This window comes from Wasmannia auropunctata, unplaced genomic scaffold (assembly GCF_000956235.1).
Source record: "Wasmannia auropunctata unplaced genomic scaffold, wasmannia.A_1.0 LD336067.1, whole genome shotgun sequence".
Lineage (NCBI taxonomy): Eukaryota > Metazoa > Arthropoda > Insecta > Hymenoptera > Formicidae > Wasmannia > Wasmannia auropunctata.
The window spans coordinates 98421-119897 of record NW_012026823.1 but is presented as its reverse complement, the minus strand read 5'-3'; the positions used below and the strand labels follow the sequence as shown (position 1 = coordinate 119897).

General features: G+C 34.2%; 1 protein-coding gene across 1 annotated transcript in view; it reads left to right on the top strand.

Annotated features, from left to right (window-relative positions):
- Positions 1 to 5740: 5740 nt before the first annotated feature.
- LOC105450241 (glutamate receptor ionotropic, kainate 1-like) overlaps positions 5741 to 21477 on the top strand; it is a gene marked incomplete at its 3' end in the record, with an annotated part of 78944 nt that continues 63207 nt past the window's right edge. Inside the window, exons 1-2 of the mRNA XM_011689992.1 lie at positions 5741 to 5917; positions 11205 to 11360. Coding sequence (XP_011688294.1) covers positions 5839 to 5917; positions 11205 to 11360 — 235 coding nt within the window. The remainder of the gene's footprint in view (positions 5918 to 11204; positions 11361 to 21477) is intronic.

The window sequence follows — 21477 nt, the reverse complement described above, 5'->3', positions numbered from 1 at the left end:
GCGTCGCTTAACGAAATCTGCATCGCGGGATTAACAAATATTTTTCTAGGGCACGTACATGCACACATGTAGTAGTTCGGCGCGGCGCGGCGTAACGCTATGTATTTTCACTATATTCCCCGGCTGCATTTACCAACCCAGGCACACAATCCAACTCGGTTCCGCGTCTCGCAAAGCCCATATATTGTATACGCATAGCCATTGTAGCTACACGTTTCGTGGCTCGCGAAAAAAAAGTCCTCCAGCTGCAGTTTAGAAACGCGGGGCAGTCCTATATTTTTTTTTCCTTCCCCCTCGCTCGCCTTCCCAACGCGGTAGCGCCTTCGCTCAGTCGACTTTACTGGAGAGTTGTATTCATTGCTTTCAATCCCCCTCGGCCGCCGCAGTGTTATTTTGCAAAGATGATAAACGCGCTGCAGGGCAAGGAAAAGCACACGTTTTGTAATTTCCCGCGTAATCCGCCGAAGAATTAACGAACGCGCATAATTAGCAATTTGAATACAGATTTCCGCTGGGAAATCAAAATACATGAAGTAATCAAATTTCGACCGGCAATCCATAGCTCCAAGATTACTGCGAATCCGAAAATTCAAAGATTTTTTATATACATTGGCCAGTATTAAACGGAAAATCTCTTTTTATTTTAAATAGTCTGTTTCGAAATTAATCGAAAGCTAAATGGGCTGCGCGGAGAAAAGAGGGCTTTGCATATGCATATGCATATGAGAAAGAACGCGATAATCATTCGTAATAAAATTTGAATTCGAATGAAATGCCAGGCTTACGTATATCCCCGAGGGATGTTGTAACTTAAAATCAGCGAGACCGTTCTCCTGCATTTTTGTGACCGAAATCTGACCGCACACACGGTAACATTTACTTTCATAGGATATTATGGGGCAACTGCAACAAAAGGAAGAAACCAAGCGGAGCAAGGAGCGTGCCTTGGAATTTCGAGGAATATATTTCAACGCGTAATATATTTCGGAATTATATTCGCAACGCGACGCTTACGTAATGCTACACAGACTACCGGTATATAGTCGTTGTATAACATCTCGCGAAACTTATATTTAAAAAGAGATGAATGAGAGAAAAAGAGAGAGAGAGAGAGAGAGAGAGAAAGAAAGAAAAAAAGAGAAATATTTATACGTCTATTATAGCCGTTATGCTACCTATGCTCCTTCAACCATACTCTCTCTCTCTCTCTCTCTCTCTCTCTCTCTCTCTCTCTCTCTCGCGCCGCTTTTTTTATTTAATTTACTTTACTCTACTATAGGCTACATAATACTTATAACGGAAACAAAGCAATACCTGCTATACAATATTTTTATTTTTATTTTTCACTGCGCATCTTTTGTTATAAATTTAATAAACTTTTGCTATCAAATAATTGATTTAGCGATTCAATTTTATAAAGTTTAATTTAATATACTATATACATTGTGTGTGCGTGTGCGTGTGCGTGTGTGTGTGTGTGTGCGTATATATCGTAGAGAAATTTTGTATTTTCTCTCCGCTTTTTCTCACATTTCTTAAATAATAGCCATGCATTGCAAAGCAAAATCGATTTGTAACTAATTAACATGGTTTTTTTTAGAAGAAGAAACGAATGAACTTTATAGTAACGACGATGCGACTAAAGTATCGAATTATAAGTAGAAAAGCAAGCTCATAAATTGAAAAAAACTTTCGAAACTTATTAAAAGTTTAATATGCTAGTTGATTAGGTTCAAAAAGAAAGAGAGGGGGGGGGAGAAAAAAAGGGAAATATATGATAACATGTGAAATGAATAATAACATTCACAATCAATTGCAATCAGTTTAAATTTATATATCTTCTTTTCATGTGCATTTTCATGTTGACATGAATAAATATCTCATTATTATGTTACACGCGACTATTTTAATATTTTTAATGTGTTACAGTATAAGAACTATTTCAACATCACATCATTTAATATCAATTACACGTAACTGGTTAACTATGGAATAATCTCCATAAACAAATTTTCTTTTTGATGATAAATTGTTTATTGAATCTTTCCATTTAAAACATTGTTGTATGATATTTATTTTTAAAAGTCAAATTACTAATATGGATGGATTTTGAAGGATTAAAACTAAAAATTTGTTACAAGAACAAATCTAATTAATAATCATTAGCACGTATTATTTAATAAATTATATAATATATGATAATAAAATATTTCCTCCTTTCCTTTATATTTTCGATATATCTATAATAAAAAAATTGTTGAATATTATTATCTTGCACAAATTTATATAATAATATTTGACTCTGGAATAAGATAGCATACAAGATTAAAAAGATCTTCTATTAAAAAATATCTATAAAAAGTGAAAAAGAAAAAAGAATGCATCCAAATATTAATAATATTTCTTTACTATAGATATTATATATACGTATTATAGATATTTAATTTATTTTTATTTTATATAAAATTATTGACAGCGAGAAAAGGTAAATATTTCATTCCTCTTTGCATACATAAGCTCTATAAAGATATTTTAATAAAAGCTTTATATTTTAAATATGTTAGATATATTTGTTATAGTTTTATATGTTTCTTCTTTTCCTTATTTCTTATCATTCACCTAATAACTAAACGCCAGTGAACTTAAATAAGAAATATAATAAAAAATATATTAAGAAATATAATATTAATTTGACTAGTTTAAGTTTCGAGTTAAAGTTAACTATAATTTTCATATGATTCTTAGGTTTGTATCTAATAATTATTACAATGTATTATTGTTGCTTAATACGACATTAAACTGTATTAGTAAATTATCAAATTAGTTGATCATATGTCAATAACAATAAGTTGTATTCGGTAAGCTTCATACGTGTGCGTTTCAATACGCATAATGGATCAGTGGACATTTACATATATTCCAGAATTTAATCATTTGCATTAATCTCTCCTAATCCATCCGTTTCAAAGCAACAGTTCTGTGAGATGTTATGTATACTATTAATGGAACCATTATAACTTCAAATCAGAATAAAAGGTAATTTGATTCTCATCAACACGGACAACGTGAAACAGCGAAGCTGTTTACAATTGCATTGATTTGAAAATATAAATACGAAACCCGCGTGTGTTATAGCAGCATTCAAGATAAATAAAATTTGAAAAAATTATTATTTTATGCATCGAATTTTCTATTTGCATGCTCATTGATTTTTTACAAGAAGATTTAATAAAGTAGTTATATAATTTTTTCGAAAAAAGTTGTTTTTAAATTTAAACTTTTTGTAAAATTCGTAAAATTTGTAAAATATTCGTCTTTGTTCCAAAATATCTTAAATCATGAACGATAAATTCAAATAACCAATTAATTTAGCAACTAACAAGTAATACTCACCCCATGGTTTCTCCGCCATCGTTTAATGCCCCCCCAGGCCTCTTCCTCTTCGAAGGATCCTAGAGGCACGAACTCACAACACTCACGGAAATGCTGTTAATTGCAATTGCGCGCGTATTAATTATCAGAGTACGATAATCACGCGGCATTTTGCATGGCATTCCCAACGTTACCCGAACGCGACCCGACAATCCCGCGAAATACGTGAAATATTATTAACAAATCATGTATCACGGCTTTCCGTTTGAATCATCCGATCCAATGATTCGCTCTCAATTCGCAAATGGTAATAGAGAAATTGTATTCGAATTGGCGAAAAATTCGAAATTCGCGTCTGCACCTCGATTTCAATTTTAAACGACTGAAACGCGCGAAACACACGTCTGATGCTTCGTTAAATCGACGTTGTTAGCCGCGATGCCGTTATCGAGCTGCTAATCATGAGAGTTAATCAATCGCGATGTCGGCGTTCGGTAATCGTTAATTGCTCGCGGGGAACGATCGCGATGGCGAGGGATAATACGCAACAACACGCGGGGCGGCTCACGCCCGCTATATAACCCATTCGCTCGAGCGTCGATGATAGTGCGGCGACCTTGTGTACGCATACAGCGCGCTGTGTACGTTACAACACAAACATGAAGGCTACGTGCCAGTCTGTCCTGTGAAATATTTAACGTATTGTAAAATAAATACACGCCGTAAAATATCATGTTCTTTGCTTTCCAAATGGTGAAGTGGTAAATTTGTGTGTATACAGAATATGTCACGCTATACGCCGCGTGGCAGAAAAACGAAAGACGAATGTTGTGTATCAATTGATTCTTCTGGTCACTGTAAAATATTTAACGATAAAAATATGTTGTACAATACAAGTACTTATTAGGATTCTGTTCTTTGTATTTAAAACTAACATTATTGAACAGATTGCTACTATACATATTTCGTGCTTCATTCATTGTGGATTCATTAGCGTCGTCGAAATCAATGATTAATTTCTTTCGATTAGAAAGATTAAAATTGGTACTTAAATTTTAATTCAACGATTATACTATATGTAATTCTCGCTATTTAACCAACTTTGCTTTTCAATTTCTAATGTATGAATACATATACTGTTAAGTCAGCTCAGCAAATTGGTTACTTTATTAATTAGCAAACTTTAACATTATACACAAAGTTAATTGGTTTAATAAAAATATACAAATAGATTACTAATTCCTCTACTTAATAAATTAATTTAACATAAACTGTAGTACAGATAAAATCGAAGAATAATATTAGCTGAATATATATGAATATAACAAAGCGCATCAATATTAAATAAGTTATGAAAATTGATGGTAAATTACTATGCAATACGAATGTGCAAATTCTATATATAATACAGCCAATTTTGAATATTTCAAATAGTCATAACCTACGTCAATTTTTCTCCTACGATTTTCGATTTTAAGCTCTAGAATATGCTGTTATTTAGATTATGCAGTATTTGTATATCTTGTATATTAATTGTAAGATGCACAAGTGAATCTTATTGAATATTTTATATACAGATAAATATACAGACTTTTTTGGCAACTTTAACAATAATTTAATTTTTTCAAAATTTTATTATGATTATTTTTTATAGCTCTTGAAAGATTTTAGATATTTTATTAGATTGCAAATTAAAATTTTTGTGTAATAAATTTTTTCTAAAAAAATAAATTTGTCCAAATATATAAAATTAATTTACTCGAATAATAAAAAAATAAGAAATATTGATTGATATCTAATCAATATACATTTTATTTTATTTTATTTTATTTTATTCGTGATATTCTATTGTTTGTATCTATATGTGTACATATATAAAAGTAATAATAAATGTATATTTATTTAAAGAAATAGTTATAAAATAAACATGGTTGCAAAAAATAATTATAGAAAAAAATATATATAAACAAATATATTGTCTCTCTAACGCAATATCTATAATTTGATTAACGCTTTGTGATTCTATTTTTACAATTTCGCGTGTAATATCTCGGCACTTTGACGATATATGATGATGATCGTGTTAAAAGCTACCCATTTCATCGACTCATTTCATTGTTTTTGTATCCTTGTAAGACTCGTCGTGAGATAGCAATGTTCCTCAATCACCGCTGATTTTGTGTCGGCAATCGGTGACATCGCGAAGCATCCGAAATACAATTCTCTTGTAAACAAGGGCAGATATTCAGACCGGATACGAAGACTTGCGGCGTGCATTTTAATGAACTCGCTGTCCAATCTTGTTTTCCAGTGGCATAAGTTCCTTCGGGAGGACAAAGAGGAAACCAAGAAGAGAGGAAGGGAGGGAGAGAGAGAGAGAGAGAGAGAGAAAGTGCTGCCGGTGGCGGCAGTGGAGGCAACGACGGAGGGCGTAGGGGAAGACGGCGGGGTGAACCGGAATCGGAAATGGCTGCGAGGTGGCTGCTACTGCCGCTGGCGCTCCTCGCCGCCCACACAGCGGCTCTTCCTGATTTCATTAGGATAGGTGAGTATCTTTCCCAGTTTCCCCCGGCGTGAAAGCCACGACCCTTTCGACCGCTTTCAATGGCGTCAGTAAAATTATTATCAATGTCCCAATCGATAATATCCACGAGTGAAGAAACGAAAGCACGACTTGGCTTCGAGATAATTCCAAGATGAAGCTTCGCGAGTATTATAAGCAGATAAAATCTTATTCTTCATTATTAATTTCAAATGAATCTAATGGAATACGATGTAATCGTAGGCTTAAAATAATAATGATTACAGCACGCGCTAGTTTTTCAGCGTAAAAGCGTTCGAAATGATATAATTTTGTTTCATCTTTAAAAGAATTATAACAGTTATAAATGCGAGAACATGCTAATTTTTCTAATGTCTAGCTTCATCGTTTGCTTAACATTATTATTTGTTCCTTTTTATCTCTTTTATGTTTTGATCGATAATGATAATCAGTTATATTTTCAGAGTTTTATTTAAAAAAAAAAATTATTTTTTGATTAATCATCGTCTTATTTCTTTAATCTACAGTTCCTTGCTTTACATACTATTATAAATTGCAGTATACAATCATCAAAATATCGTTAAACTATAGCGGCTTCGTGAAAATGTTTTGCCGGCCAAGCAAATAATTGAAATTAATGGCAACGATAAAAGGTTGCGCTGCTAACGGTGCTCTATTTAATTGGCATTGATGGTAGTGCAAGTGGAACACAGGCAACGTGACGCGGATAACATGCATTTTACCGTGTGCGACGACAATTACCGAAGTTCTGGCTGCTGCGCGTCAGAGAGAAAATCACTCCGATAGCAACCACGCGTGTACTGCTGCGCATGTAGCGGATATATAAACAAGAGGTATTTCACAGTTAAATGTCGCTAACCATCTGCCTGCGGATATATTGAAAGTAGCTGGCTCTGCAGTGAACGACAGACACGATGATACAGCATATTTCGCTTACAAGTCATAAAAATCTGCAAAATCTCGCGGTATATATAAATTTCCGAAATATATATAATATATTTTTTAAAGGTTTCTCACGTAAAGGCAACGACTGAGCGATAATTTAACATTTTAAATTGAGAAAAAATATTAAGAATTTTTGTGTTCTCTCAAGCATTTACATAAAAATACTAAGTAGTATTTTACAAAAATAGTATTATATAATTGCTATTTGTATTTTGTCATAATCAAAAAGATAAAAGTATTAATCTTTGATATAAATATTAAAAATAACACTCCATTAAAAATTAATAATAAAATAATATAATATTAATATGTAATATAATTAATATAATAAAGATATAAGATGTAAGACATTTATATGATATAAATATAAAGATTTTTCTTGATATTGCAGTATACGTTGTATTTTTGTTTTATGATGCAAAATATTCTCATATATTCTCGTTTTTATACAGAAAGGACTTTAAAAAAATATGTTTTAATTCTGTTGCAAAAATTTTTGTTTTTTTACATGAAAACCAAAGGTATTTAAATTTGCGTACAGAAAATTACGAGATTGTAAAATTTTCATCGATATTTTCTAATAGAAAATAAAATCTCGTCTATTTAATGGAATGGATATTCCCTCTGTTACATGGTTTGACACACACGCTATTGTTGACTAAAAACAAAATTAATGATGTTACTGTTATTGGAATCTAGTAGTATAACGTAACGCTATACCGGCTACGATATTTCTACGTCTGAAAAATCATCGATTTACGCACATTTGAAAAATAAATATGACAGGAACAGCGCCTCGCTTGCACATCAGCTTTTTGCAGTCTTATCTCTTGAAAATATAATAATAAAACAACAGTTCGTACATATTTTACGCATATGCGAAACTGTCACGTCTCTGTTTAATATTATGATTGTCATTTCCCGACGACGCGCGGATGTACGCGCGGATGTACGTGATACACCGAATGCGCCCGACTATACTCTCTGAACTTTTATCGAAACGTAAATTCACGATGCATTCGATTTCCGAACGCTTTCTTTCCCGAGGTGGCGAGAGAGAGAAAGAGAGAGAGAGAGAGAGAGAGAGGCAAAAGCGGATCGATATAGGTACACGTCCGAGCTCAGGGAGATACGTGCCGTACTTGCTGTGAGTTTTGATGCATTCGTTCGTACTACATCCGTACGCTTGTTCCGCGGCACATCACCAATGCCGTGTATGGCCAATAGCTTTCTGTATCGAAAAGCTAGAAAAGGAAGAAATTTACTGAAGTGGTATGAAGGGAGACTAGGGCGAGAAAGAGAGAAATAGAGAGAGAGAAAAGCTAGAAATTCTTTTAAGCTTACATTACATCGATTGAATTTTAAGCGTTTCGAATTTCTTAGTCTTCTAATTTTTCCAGCTCTACTTTGGCGCCAGTTCAATCCGTTCAACTTTCTTTTGCCACTTTCGTCATTGTATTATTTCTATCTGCTTTTTCCATCATTATTGGTAGTTGAATAATTTATACATAGTTTCCCTCTTTTAAAAAAATTACATTTGCAAGTGGAATAGAGTTGAGGGAGAGTGTAAAAATCTGCTTTCATTCTGACAAAAATATATACAATAGTACGATATGTAACTCTTTTTTAATTTATTATGCAATTCAAACGTGTAATAAATGCCTATGTATAACGGATTATGCACAATATAGTTGTACTAAAAAAATATAACCGGGTTTACAATTTATGCGTTCACAAAGCTATCTTTTACCGCGCCATTGTAATCGGGATCACAAGCAATCTTTTGTTTTAGAGCAGCGACTCATTATTCGCTCGTTTTGAATTCAACGTTATTATAAACCGGGACTGTCACATCGACGCGAAAATTAAAAGCGGCGCGGGCGCGCGCGCGCCACAGCCCATGTAGTTTTCGTGATTTATTTGAGTCAACCGGCGGTGGCGAGTTTATTTATTCACACGCGTAATTAAATTTCGCGGTTTGATATACGGAATACTAAGAATGAGCTCCCCAATGTATTTCGATGGGGCCAATTTAACATTTTTATTGCGTCGTACGATTGCATACGGAAACGACGACAGACTGTTGGCATCCTCAATCACTCCGTGCGAAATAATTTACTAGCGATCAATGAATATTCAAGTTCGATTAAATCGATGCGGTTTGGCCTGGAAAGAAGAGGTAACGTCTAATTTATGTAAGTGTATATTTTTGCCGATGATGTTCGCGACAATTTTACAACCGGTTGTCACTACGTGCCCGTAAAACGTTTAACGACATTCGCAGCACGAATTCGATTGATCGCTCGATAAGCCGTTGTACCTCGAAGTGTTATTGCAAGCTTTTTTGCCACATCCGCTAGCTTCCGCCTTCTCCCCTTGACGAAAATGTTACAGATGTACTAATTTCATTTCCACGTTGTGAATCTGGCAAAAAAGTCGCGATGGAATTTATCTTCCCACTGAGAGTACTATATATGTGTTTCCGTTTTTCTTCATTTCGCGTTCACATTCTCAAGCTCATACATTCACATTTTCGTCCTCGTTCGCATTATTAGGCTCATTATTGTCACAATGAGCGTGGCGAATCGTGCAGGCAGTCTTACGAGGTACGCCAAAGAGAATCGATAGCGGGTCGCTAACGAGAGACGTAAATCTATCCCGCAAATTCTATAAATCGCAGAGTCAAGCCGGCGCAGCTGCTCGTACAGTTACTTTATGACGTACACGAGATTAAAATCAATTTATGGCGCCAATTTCTCCTAACCGAATGAATTGGAAGGCGCGGAATTTCAGCGGACCACACGAAGAAACTGTCGCGAATACTTATGCGATGCGAAATGATGGAAACGGATGGCAACGGATGGAACGTGTACGTACAGTTACTCGCGTCGCTTTCCTCGATCGTATAAAAATAAATCTGTATTTACATATGGAAACTTTCGATTGGGATGCTATCATTTTAAGTACATAGATATTTTACAAACTTCCAATCCAATTTCGTTGTGTAGCAGTCAAATTATGATTTAGCGTTGTGTTATTTGTTATTTCATTTCTGACATTTCACTTTTTTAAACAAATCCTCTTTATTTGTGTGATGTTACTCTCGATAGTAGATAAAATTTTTCAAATAACATTCTTTGATAAGAAATTAATAAATTAATATATTTTTAAAATCTGTTAGAATCTCCATTGTGAAAAATATTTGTTGTTTAATAAAATTGTTTAAAAATATTAACCTTAGGAGTATACACTCCTATTTTGCCTACGTAAAGTACACACTTGAGTCTCGAGGACCCCATCCATACTTGTTATTGTAACTCCAGCAAAAATAGACTTATTTTAATTAATTTTTTTTCAATTTGATAGAGAATTGATCAAAGAACAAATCTATAATTGATAAATGTCGATAGAATTAAGGAGTTCCAAGATATACGGGTTCAAGAAGAAAGGAAAGCTCAAAAATGCGAAAAAATCTCGATTTAGCACCTTTTCCAAAAAATCATATCTCTTATGTTTATAGACCGATTTGAAAAATTTTTGAAAATTCTGAAAGAGCATACTTGAAATAGTAATAAAAAAAATTTGGCGATTCGATATTTTAATTTTTTAACAAAACTGTAAGCAGTCCCGGAGCCCCCATGCTTACTTCAACTGTTCGGTTGTTGAGTGACAATTGCCGCGCGTCAACACGTCTTCCTACTGAGGAGATTCCAAACTTTTTTTACGTCAATATCCCAAACCTCTCCCCTTCCAATTTCAGAAATGCCAAACCGAGAAAACAGAGCTGAAGTACCTGGGACCTCCAGTGTGCATTTCTAGGATTAATACAATTTGTTAAACTGATGCATATATTAAAATGTATTATATTCAAACTTACATAAAAAAAATTCTTGCTAAGATTATAAGAATTATTTAATTCGTATTTAATTGTATATATTTTTTAAAATATTAATTCAATATTTTAAATCGCATGTATTAAAATTGAAATTAAAATTAAAATATTTTATATCTAAGCTGACATCAAAAGATTCTTGCCAAGACGTCAGAAAACGCTGAATAGACGTAGCACGTAAACGCATGCGCATAAAATACATTAAACAGTGAAGTTACGGTACGCGGAACACGGTTCCAGCCGGGATCATCTCGCGTAGGTGTAAATAGACCATAAATCTTTATCCCGCGCCGTCGGTGGACAGAGAAACGGATAGATAGAAGGTTGGATAAAAATATCCGGTGATGGTGGTCGCGGACGGAAAATAAGGAGGAGTGCACGCGTGGATCTCGTCAAAGTAGCACCCTTTAATATGGATGCGTGATTTCCCAGGCGGGCTGTTTCATCCGTCGGACGACAAGCAGGAAGTGGCCTTTCGCTACGCCGCGGAGAAGATCAACGCCAACCGGGACATCCTGCCCAAGTCTCGCCTCAGCGCTCAGGTCGAGGTGATACAGCCGCAGGATAGTTTCCACGCCTCAAAACGAGGTGAGTTTCATAATTGAATCGGAAATACTCGTTGGATCGCACGCGAGGTTCCGCCATCCTTTGCACGCGTTTCAAAAATTTTCTCGCCCGAGATCGACTGCTATATTTTCATCGTCGTTCATCAGTGTCAATCAGTACAACGCGTTTTTTTTTTCTTTAAAGCTATCTCTCTTTTATCTAACGTGGAAAATTGAAATTTGCATTGTTAATTACTGTCTGCCTTTAATTTTTCATTTCTTCATTACACCACGCACTTAAGTAAAATATTTTTCAAATATATTTGAAATTTTAAAAAATGTTTACCTATGCACATGCATTTAGGATGAGAAGTATAAATTTTATGATTCTTTAGCATTTTTAAAATTCAATTCAAATATTATGCATTTGAAAGAATTCCGAACGAAGATTTTACGTTAAATTCTTCTACATGTTTTTATTACGACAGGATTTATCTCTCTCATATCAATTAAAGAAGCGAAAAGAAGTGCAAAAGATTTCTTCTTTATCAATATCGTACAGTTTAGAAATGTTAAAACTGAAAAGAAGTTACACAAAAGAAACGGATAAAATTGCTTCAGGTTGGCGATATCGATAAAAGTCGAGTAGTTAAAGGGCAGCTTATGCTGTGCGAGCAAGGGGCTATTATTTTGTCGGGAAACTTCGTTATGCATATATGCGGCATGCCGAATCGCGCTTAACTGTCTCGAAAGTTCGTGCGACTTGTCTGATGCGCGAAATAAACTCCATTTACGCGATTAAGGATTCGAGAGGTTGTTGTTAGCGTGAAGCTTCACTCCCGTCAATACTGAGAACAGGGCGCCACCAGCTGATTCCTGGTGTGACGTTCTCCAATACCAGTAGAGCTTCCTAACATCCTTATCTCAGGTGAAGCGAAGCCTCTCTAACGCTGAATCTCGTTACTTGCAGTTTCGGCATGTCTAATGCATCGCGTTCGTGAATCGAAGTTAGTTTCAATGTGATAAAAATTTTACTTCACTCGGATACGTACTTTGCAATGTAATGGCAATCGCTCGCGCAAATCAGTTTTATTTTTAATAACATTTAATAGTTGTACTTTTTTGTAAAAATCTTCTATCTAAATTTTTATGTAGTTATATATAAGTCAATTTAAAATAACATTTAAATTAGTCTATATAACAAGTGAAAATGATTTTATTCTTTTATTTTTAAAATCAATATTAAATTTTTTTTCCATGTTAAAAGTACATATCTACATAAAAAGTGCCCACAACTAACTATTTACTATATGTAAAAAATGATGTGCCATCAAATAATGCAATTTGCAAATCTTTTGAAATCTATACAAGATGTTCTTTGAATACATTGTCATACTCAAAAGGGCAATTCTTTGGTTTATTAATTTCAAGTAAAAAAGTTCATATTAAACATGTGTCCTTAGCGGCTTAGTTTCCGAAACATAGGGTGTTTTTAAATAAAATATTATTACTACGAAAATATTTATATTATTATTACAAATATTAATATTAATATTAATATTATTGCTACAAATTAGGACAGATTATTACTACACGTTTAAATTTTTTTGAAAACACCCTATTTCGAAAACTAAGCCGCTTAATGTTTATATGATTTTTTTTACTTAAAATAAACGAAAGAATTGTCCCCTTGAGTATGGCAATGAATTGTATTTAAGGAACATCCTGATTCTGCATATTGTAAATGCAAGATCATGATGATTTTGCAGTATCTTCTTTCAAAATGTCAAAAAATGTTAAGATATAAACAATAATAATAAATTAAAAGAAAATATCTCAGTATATTTAAATATTTGAATTTTTTAAATATTACGTTCTATATTTGAATTACATGACATTTTCTTTCACATAACTTTTTATCTTTCATATCTTATTCAAAAGACATGGCAATATATATGAGAAATTGTCTCTTGATTCAGAAATGCTATGAATTTCATTTCTTTGTCAGAAAAGTCATGGGGGTCCAATATGAAAATAACTCTGTATAATATGTATAATACAATCCTGCAGTTAGTCGCATAGCTATATACATATATGCAGCCGGAAATTAATAACGTCCAGCACAAAATAATAACTCGGCGGATATTTGCGCATGGAATTAACCAGGGCCAACGTAATTACCATGTCGAGTTACTAAATGATTAAAGCGAACGGTGCATTCTAAATATGCACACTGAAGTCGCATGCCGGCGCATCGGTCAAGCCGCTGCGAATGTGTGTGCGCGCGCGCGCGCGCGCGCGCAAGAGCGTGTGAACCGCTGCAAACGGCAAAGCGCGCGTACAGCGGAAGAGGGGAGGGTGGCGGGTAGCCGAATTTGGCGGTGCTCCAGCACGGTATTACACCGTGAAAGCAATTTTATTGATAAACTTCTGTTTGCCAGAAGTTAACAAATCTCCTTGGGACACGCCGATCGCTGGTACGCCCGAGCTGGCCGGGCACAATCGCGCCGCGCGTTCGGCGACGCACGGATTCGTTGCCGTATAGGTGATTCAAAAAAATTTATCTCCCCCTGTAAATCAGCGGCGAAATGGCACAGTGCAGAGTAACGAGTATTCTGTCGGACGTGTAACTCAAACTTCGTTAACAATAGAGTATATATACTACACTATAATGGCGAACATGAGATTCGAGCTCTGTTAACAATGGCGTATAATGGGAATATAATGCGAATTATGCAAGATTCAAGCTTTGTGGATAATAATGTAGAATGGGATTAGGAGCATGACCTCGAAAATCCCAGATATTAATGCTATTTTATCTAGATATTATCGCAAGTCGCATGAGAAATGCAAATATTTTATATATTTTTTAAATAATAAAAAAATATAAGTATAAAAAAAGATAATCAATTTATCTGTAATTAAGACATTTCGACATATCAAATATGAACAATATCTTATCATATTTGTTTTAGATAAATAAAACTTCATTATATTTAAATGTTTTCAATTAGAAATCAAATTTTATACTTAAAGTATTCAAATATTTAAAAGTACATAAGAAATATGCACAATTTCATCAATGAGAAGAAAGATGAAAGAAAGATGATATAAATAATATAATAAATAAAATAGTAAATAAGAAAAGAAATAGCTTCATGTTGTTTTAATCGTTTTAATCGAAATGAAAAAAGACATCGATATTCAACATCATTTATCCTACATAAATTATAAATATTATAAGTATTGATATAAAATAAAAATGTAGAAAACGTTGCGTTAAAGTTTCAAATAACGTTGTATTCTATAACTTAAATTACATCTTCTTACATAAGTCGTACGTTTCGTTCCACTTCAGACCTTAATAAATAAAAATGTGTTGCCAATATTAAATATTGTATTATGTATTGTATTGTACGTTGACCGATGCTATCCATTTGTTTGGTTAGCGACGCAATTACTTCACAGTCGCTCGAGAGAAAGAATTAAAGAGGAGAAAAGAAGTAGTACTGATAAACGGTTGTCTGCGACGTCGGACGCAATAGCGGGATAAATTAAATGCTGGAAATTCACGTCAGGTCCCGTGTTCTTCTCGTCGTTTAGGTTTCGTTCGCTTCCCCCCCCCCCTCCCCCGGGGGGCGATGAACCTCTTTTCGTTCGACAAACAGAAAGAGCGGATGGCCGTTTGGGCGGTCTCGCCTCGCGTCTTTTTACGACGGAAAAACATCGGTGAATGCGGTTCGCCTTTTGTTCACTTCGTACCTTTCCCATCGCGCGGGCACAGCAGCGCGGGTTGTTGGTAATACAGTTTTACGATTTTGCCTGGCTGTCTCGGAATTTTCGGTAATACTACAGCCCCGTCGTTCTCCATCGTGAAATCCCCAGTTAGAACGGGAGTTAACGAGGACGCGCGCATTCGATTATGCGCGCCGCTCCACCTCGTGCCTCGTTGGAAAAAAAGCGCACGGGGCGATAGCGGGCAAACACTAAACAGTATGGCAGTTTCGCCAGAGACAGTTGTCGAGCTCGCTCCATATGCATTGCGCGATAATCTGGGCGAACAGAGATTTTCCCCAGTTCTTTCCGTTTATTTTTGCTAAGGTTGAGAAAATACTTTGCCAAGTAAGCCAAATGGAAATAATATTCCTTTAACAATGAAAATGTCTGCGATTTCCAAAAAATAAACTTGAACTGAAAAGGAATGCAATATATGCGGCAAAGTTTTATTCTTAATTTAGATTAATGTATAGATTATTTATTTAGATTGTAAAAATATACTTATTAATTTGTATAAAATACGTTTTAAAATATTTAAAAAATTTTAAGATTTTTGTTAAAATATTAATTTGGGAATTATATGGATTTGGGTAATTTTTCCGGAATAAAAATACGTGATGTACACAGGGTGTCTCGTACTCAATGGTACAGTGCTTGTGGACAGGTAGTGTGGACCAAACTGAACAAAAAAGTCCTCTACCATTTTGCGATCTTCGCAATAGTTATCGAGATACCAATCATTTAAAAAAAAGAACAAATTTTACATAATGGCCAAGTTTTTGCTTCACTATGATTCTATTGATCATTTTAATATAACTTTAAGTCTGTTTAACAAAACTTAAAGTTATTTGGAAAGACAATGGCATTAAACCTTTGCTGCAAATATATATTTTGAATAATTTAAACGATTTATTAAAAAAATATTTTTCTGGTTTGGAATAAAATATTTTTGTCTCTACTCCTTATGTCTAATCAAATACTTGGCAATCTGTATGATCTCATATTTGTTTTTGGACAACTTTTATTTGTTAAAATAATATTTTTGATTTAGATAAGATGTACCTAATGTACGATACACTTGTACATACTTGGCGTACATTTTTTTTAATGATTAGTATCTCAATAACTATTGCAAAGATCACAAAATGGTATAGAGAACTTTTTTGTTTAGTTAGTTTGGCCCGCCTACCTCCCCTCAAGCGCTACTGTACCATTGAGTACTAGACACCTTGTATATATTATATTATATATATTCTAACGAAATTTAAGATTTCGTGCACACACGTAGTACAGTCTACGTTATATATAACGTGCCGCATAAACTTCGTATACCTATATTATTAATCGATTATCGTGTAACTTGCGTGAAGGGAGAGAATCTTGCGAAAGCTGGACGTCCCTCGGGCGCTAACGCGAAAATGAGAATATACCGAAATACCCTTGCGAAAGTATAAGAGACGTCTCGTGATATTTTACGCTTACGGCGACGGCGTATGTCCGAGGGAGGTTCCCGTAACTACCCACCCGGGAAAGGCGAGACGGGGGGAGGGGGGAGGGATGAAGCAACTCGCCGCGCAAGCGGTGGCGTTGTCCCGCTCGTTTCGCTTTCGCTAAGCCAATTTCCCAAAAATCACCGGGATGAAACGAAAAGTTCCGCGCCGGGGCCGTGGGAGTAACCGCAAGCCGCGCGCGACGGCAAGGCGTGCGGCGATGCCGGGGGAGATAGAACGGAGTCCGCTCTAATTTTACCGTAACTTTAAAGGTTTCTTCTTTCACATTGTTGTGCGCCTGCAACTTTCGAGAAAGTATATTGGTGCACGCGGCGAGAAGCGTTTGTGCGAGACTATCTCGAATGGCGCGCCACGTGATTTCAGAAGTTCGGAACGAGGGGAATCGAGAGACACTCGTTGCAACGCGCGTCGTTAGCTCTTCATTATCTCGGCAATCCTCGAAGCGGCGTGCGCATACATTTTGTCTGGCGTTACTTAATTCGTGCTTAAACAAGAGAAAATAAGAGAAGCTGAGCGAGTCGAAATTTTTGGAAGACTTCTGTGGGTATACATAAGCTTTAAGTTGATTGGAGAAAATGTAGAAATTGTGCTGTTCCCAAAAAGTGCTATTCCAAGAATAAATTTTAACTATGAAAAAAACGTCTCTATTAGAGGGAGAAAATTGTAACGTTCTATGCTATTTATTATAAATGTAAGAACTTTTTTTAAATATATAAAAAGATAATGTAATCTTTCGGTAGTCTCTCTCTGTTATTATATGCGACAAATATTATTAGTAGATGTTGAAGATGTAAAAAAATTGAATAAAAAATTAACGAAATACACAAATGAATATACCATTTAAATTAAGTCTTATTTGTCACAACCCTTCTTTGCGTAAAAATCAATATATTAAAATTTATGTATAATAAAATGTGCAAAGAAAAGCTCTATAAAAATTATTAAATGTTACCTCGAGACCTAGATTCAAATTAAATATTCTGCCACAATATTATTCACGACAGTAAGAACGTATCGACCCAATTTTTTTTCAGACATTAATGAGCGTAGCGTTGATCAAACGTAATTTCTTCGTTAGCGGTAGTGTCTTTTAGCCTGAAATAGGATAAATGTCTACCCTACATTCTCGGTTACCAGATTTTACTCAGCTCATTATGAATGATATTAAACTAATTTATTTGTTATGTCACGATTTTTTATTATGTTTTATTATATTCATATTTTGTGTATGTAAATCTTTTTGCTTAACTTAATTAATTATAATTACAGTTATATAAATTCAGACCGTAGGTTCATATTCTGCCGCAAATATTTGTAAACAGAATTTGTTCTTTGAACGTGGGAGAAACCGGAGCTTGTTGGCACAGTTTTCATAATTTCGTCATTTGACTTTTTAAACGATTAATTATTATGAGTAAACTATATTTCTTTTTTATGATAAAGAGGATCTTTTTTTCTACATTTTTATGTCAGGAACAATACTGTATAGTTTTTTTGAAATACAAGCAATGCTGTTTTGTAGCCAGTTTGCCCCGATAGTGAAGTAAATCGACATATGTAAATCAACATTGTTGGCTATACAACTAACTTGATGTTAAATTATTGAAAACGTAATAGACATAGAAAAACAAATTGCAAAAATGTATTTTTCGTTAAAGATTACATCTTTATTTTATTTTGTAAGGATCGAATAGCAAAATACTGGTGTAGAAAAACAAATGTGAACTATTTTAGATGGAGTTTGCTTCAATATAGAATTAAAAGCTGAAAAATAAAGTGTTTTGTTAAGTTAAATTGTAACTGAATGTTCTCACGTTTCTCACATACGCGGTAATAACAACCTTAAATATTAGTTAATGTATTCCATCTCTACATACGTTTAATTTTAATCATTTTATTACAAAAGAATTACTGTTATTACTTAAAATAACGTATCATAGCAACAGAAGCTTTTCTTATAACTAATAATTAGATCACTTAAATTTACTCTCTTAAACTAAACAATATTAATATAAAACTTTGAAACGCTCAAAAATTTGCATGCTTTTTCTTGAATTAGATTTTTCTCTTTTTTTTTGTAACACTTGTTTAGTTTAAATAAGACTTAGGAAAAAATTATGTTATTAAAGAATTATTTTGCGGTTATAACTTTTCGTTATTGTGTTATAACTTTTCTATTTCTTTTGCCATAAATGCTTAAATGAAACGCAATGTCAACTTGCCTCTTGTGCCAACGAGCTCCTCCAGTACAAAAGAAACATAAAAAAGCAAACTGTTTTAAACAGAGAAAATATTAATTAAAATGCTAACTCAATCAAAGGATTTAAAGTCAAAAGATCAAAAACCTGCACTTGAAATAATCTTAAATAAATATAATTTTGTGCTAAAAAATTAATGAGAAATATTAAATATATTTCTTCAAAGATTTCTTGCAGTTTTGAAATCAATTAGTATTATAATAGAGCGCATACAAACAATTTCAATGCTTTGACCTCTTGAAATTATAGCGAAAGCGCGATGTTCTGCCTACCATCAAAATCCCTTGATTCATTAACGCTAATTTTCCGATAGTTCTGAATATTGGCTAATAGTTATCGGTAGATTACACCAGCCTTCATAAACAGGTCGTCGATTTACGGATGACGATTAAACACGACCAATCCCGTGAGTAATTATACACGATAGCCAGATGGCACGCGTTCATTAGCAGTCGTACAAACAATACAGGTGCAAACCGCACTCTCACCGGATGTGGTCCGAACGTAACGACGTGTTGTCTTCCCGCGACGTGATTTCCGATCACGTTTCTCTGCGAGTGCTATGTGCACGATGGCGAACGACAGGGATCGTCAGCGGCACAGGGTTAGGAGGACAGAATAAAGAAGGGGACGGAATCACGATTTGTGTGACGATGGCAGTCATGAATAATGTAGTCGCTCTTCTCGCGTTGACAAAACACCTTTTATTTTTCTGGACCTAGAATAGCACACCACGCTTGGTGAAAAGTAGAAAATAATACAGTCCTAATAAGGACGCGTAGAGCGAGAGAATTGAAATATTACACAGATATGTGTATTAAACACATTCTTTCTTATTTTCTTTTTTTAAAAAAACAAGATCTCATTTCTCGTATACGTTAATAACAGCACATTCCGAGGTGTTTGAGATTCCAGAACTGCTTGTCTTTAAAATTACTATTTATTAACTGATATTAAATAAATAAGTGATATATATTATATAAAAAATATATGTAATTTACAATATTTACAATATTTATAAAGTATTGTATCGTAAATACACTAAAACATACGACAATACAAATTCAAAAATATTACGAGATTAAGAAAATAAAGTTTCTTGTGCGTGAATACTCGCGGTCAAAGATTTAAAAAAATTACATAAGTACAGGTAATATGAAGTACAGATAAGTGAAATGATTTGAAATGGCGTGACATCTCAAAATATACAGCTCGTGATATTTTATTCTATAAAACTTTTCTATTTTCTGTAAAAATAGAAAGCACGTATAAAAATTTATTTACAAGTTTTCAAAGTTCTTTAGAATCTATCCCTTTATATATTCCTCTTTTGTAGTCTATATAATTTATATACAAAAAACATTTAATATATAATATGTAAATTAAGGTTTTGCTGTAAAAAAAGCATTATTTTGAATCTTATAATCTTATAATTATATTTTGACGTATACAACTGCAATGTGAATCTTACAAATCTGTGGTGATTTGCGCCAGATGTTAGGTTTTCGCGTACCCGTGTTGGACCCTCTCTCTACGTATGCATTAAATGTCACAGCCGTGCAAATGTCGCAGCCGATTTAATCAGAACACGTAGCGCGTCTTGTTAAGGCCAGCTCAGAATGTCGGCCGTCCTCTCTTCTTCTCGGCCAACTGCGAAATGTTGGCGAGAAACTACTCGCTCGGACCGTGGTACGAGTGCGTTAGCTTTTCATGCAATTACGAGACGCGCATAAGGGCACTGCCTGCCTCGAAAGCGCGCCGCCGTAATTATGGTTTTGAGCTTTTCAATTATAACAACGGCGCAGCTTCTGCTACCGTAGTGCGCTCGTAAAATTTTCCCACTCGCCCGTGTAATTCGCAAAATAATTAGCTCTTCCACTTCTTGAAAATCGCATTGTACCTATCCAATTCGGATATTGTCATTCGCAGGTCCGGCGTTTTATGTTTGTGTGGAGCAATCCACATTCCAAAATCAGGTGGGTGTGGATTTCCACACCCGAAAAAATCCACACCTGAAAAATTCACACCCAACCACAGAGATTTAGCGGAGGCTGTAATGGATAACATTGATAAATTGTTAATTGAATTTATAAGTAAAAATATTTATAGAGCATCCACGTTTTTAATTGTAAAAAATAAATAATGAAATCATAAATAGCCAATAATGCCTTTGCGAGCCGACACGGATGTTGGTGTCTAATAATTTACTGTTACAATAAGGTGAATGTCCCAATTAATAACACTGTCCCAATTTGTAATAATCGTGTCTTTTTTCTCAATAAATCAATTAATATAGAGCAATATTTAATCTAAAAAATGTGTTGTTATTTAAATTTGTACATATTATTTATTACAACAAATTTTGAATAAAATTAAACGCTTTTGTAAACGCTAAAATATTATAATTATAAGCATGCTGCTAACGATGACAAATCGAGCCATTGTTCACTGATATCTTACGAGGCAACGACTACATCGACGATTTTTTCATCGATTAATTCTAGCTATTATTAAGCTAAATAGAAATGAAAAGTAAGCATCCAAAGTTAAGTATATATTAAGGAATATTGTGAGTAAACTGAAAACGTCACAAAGATCGGAAGAGCACACGTCT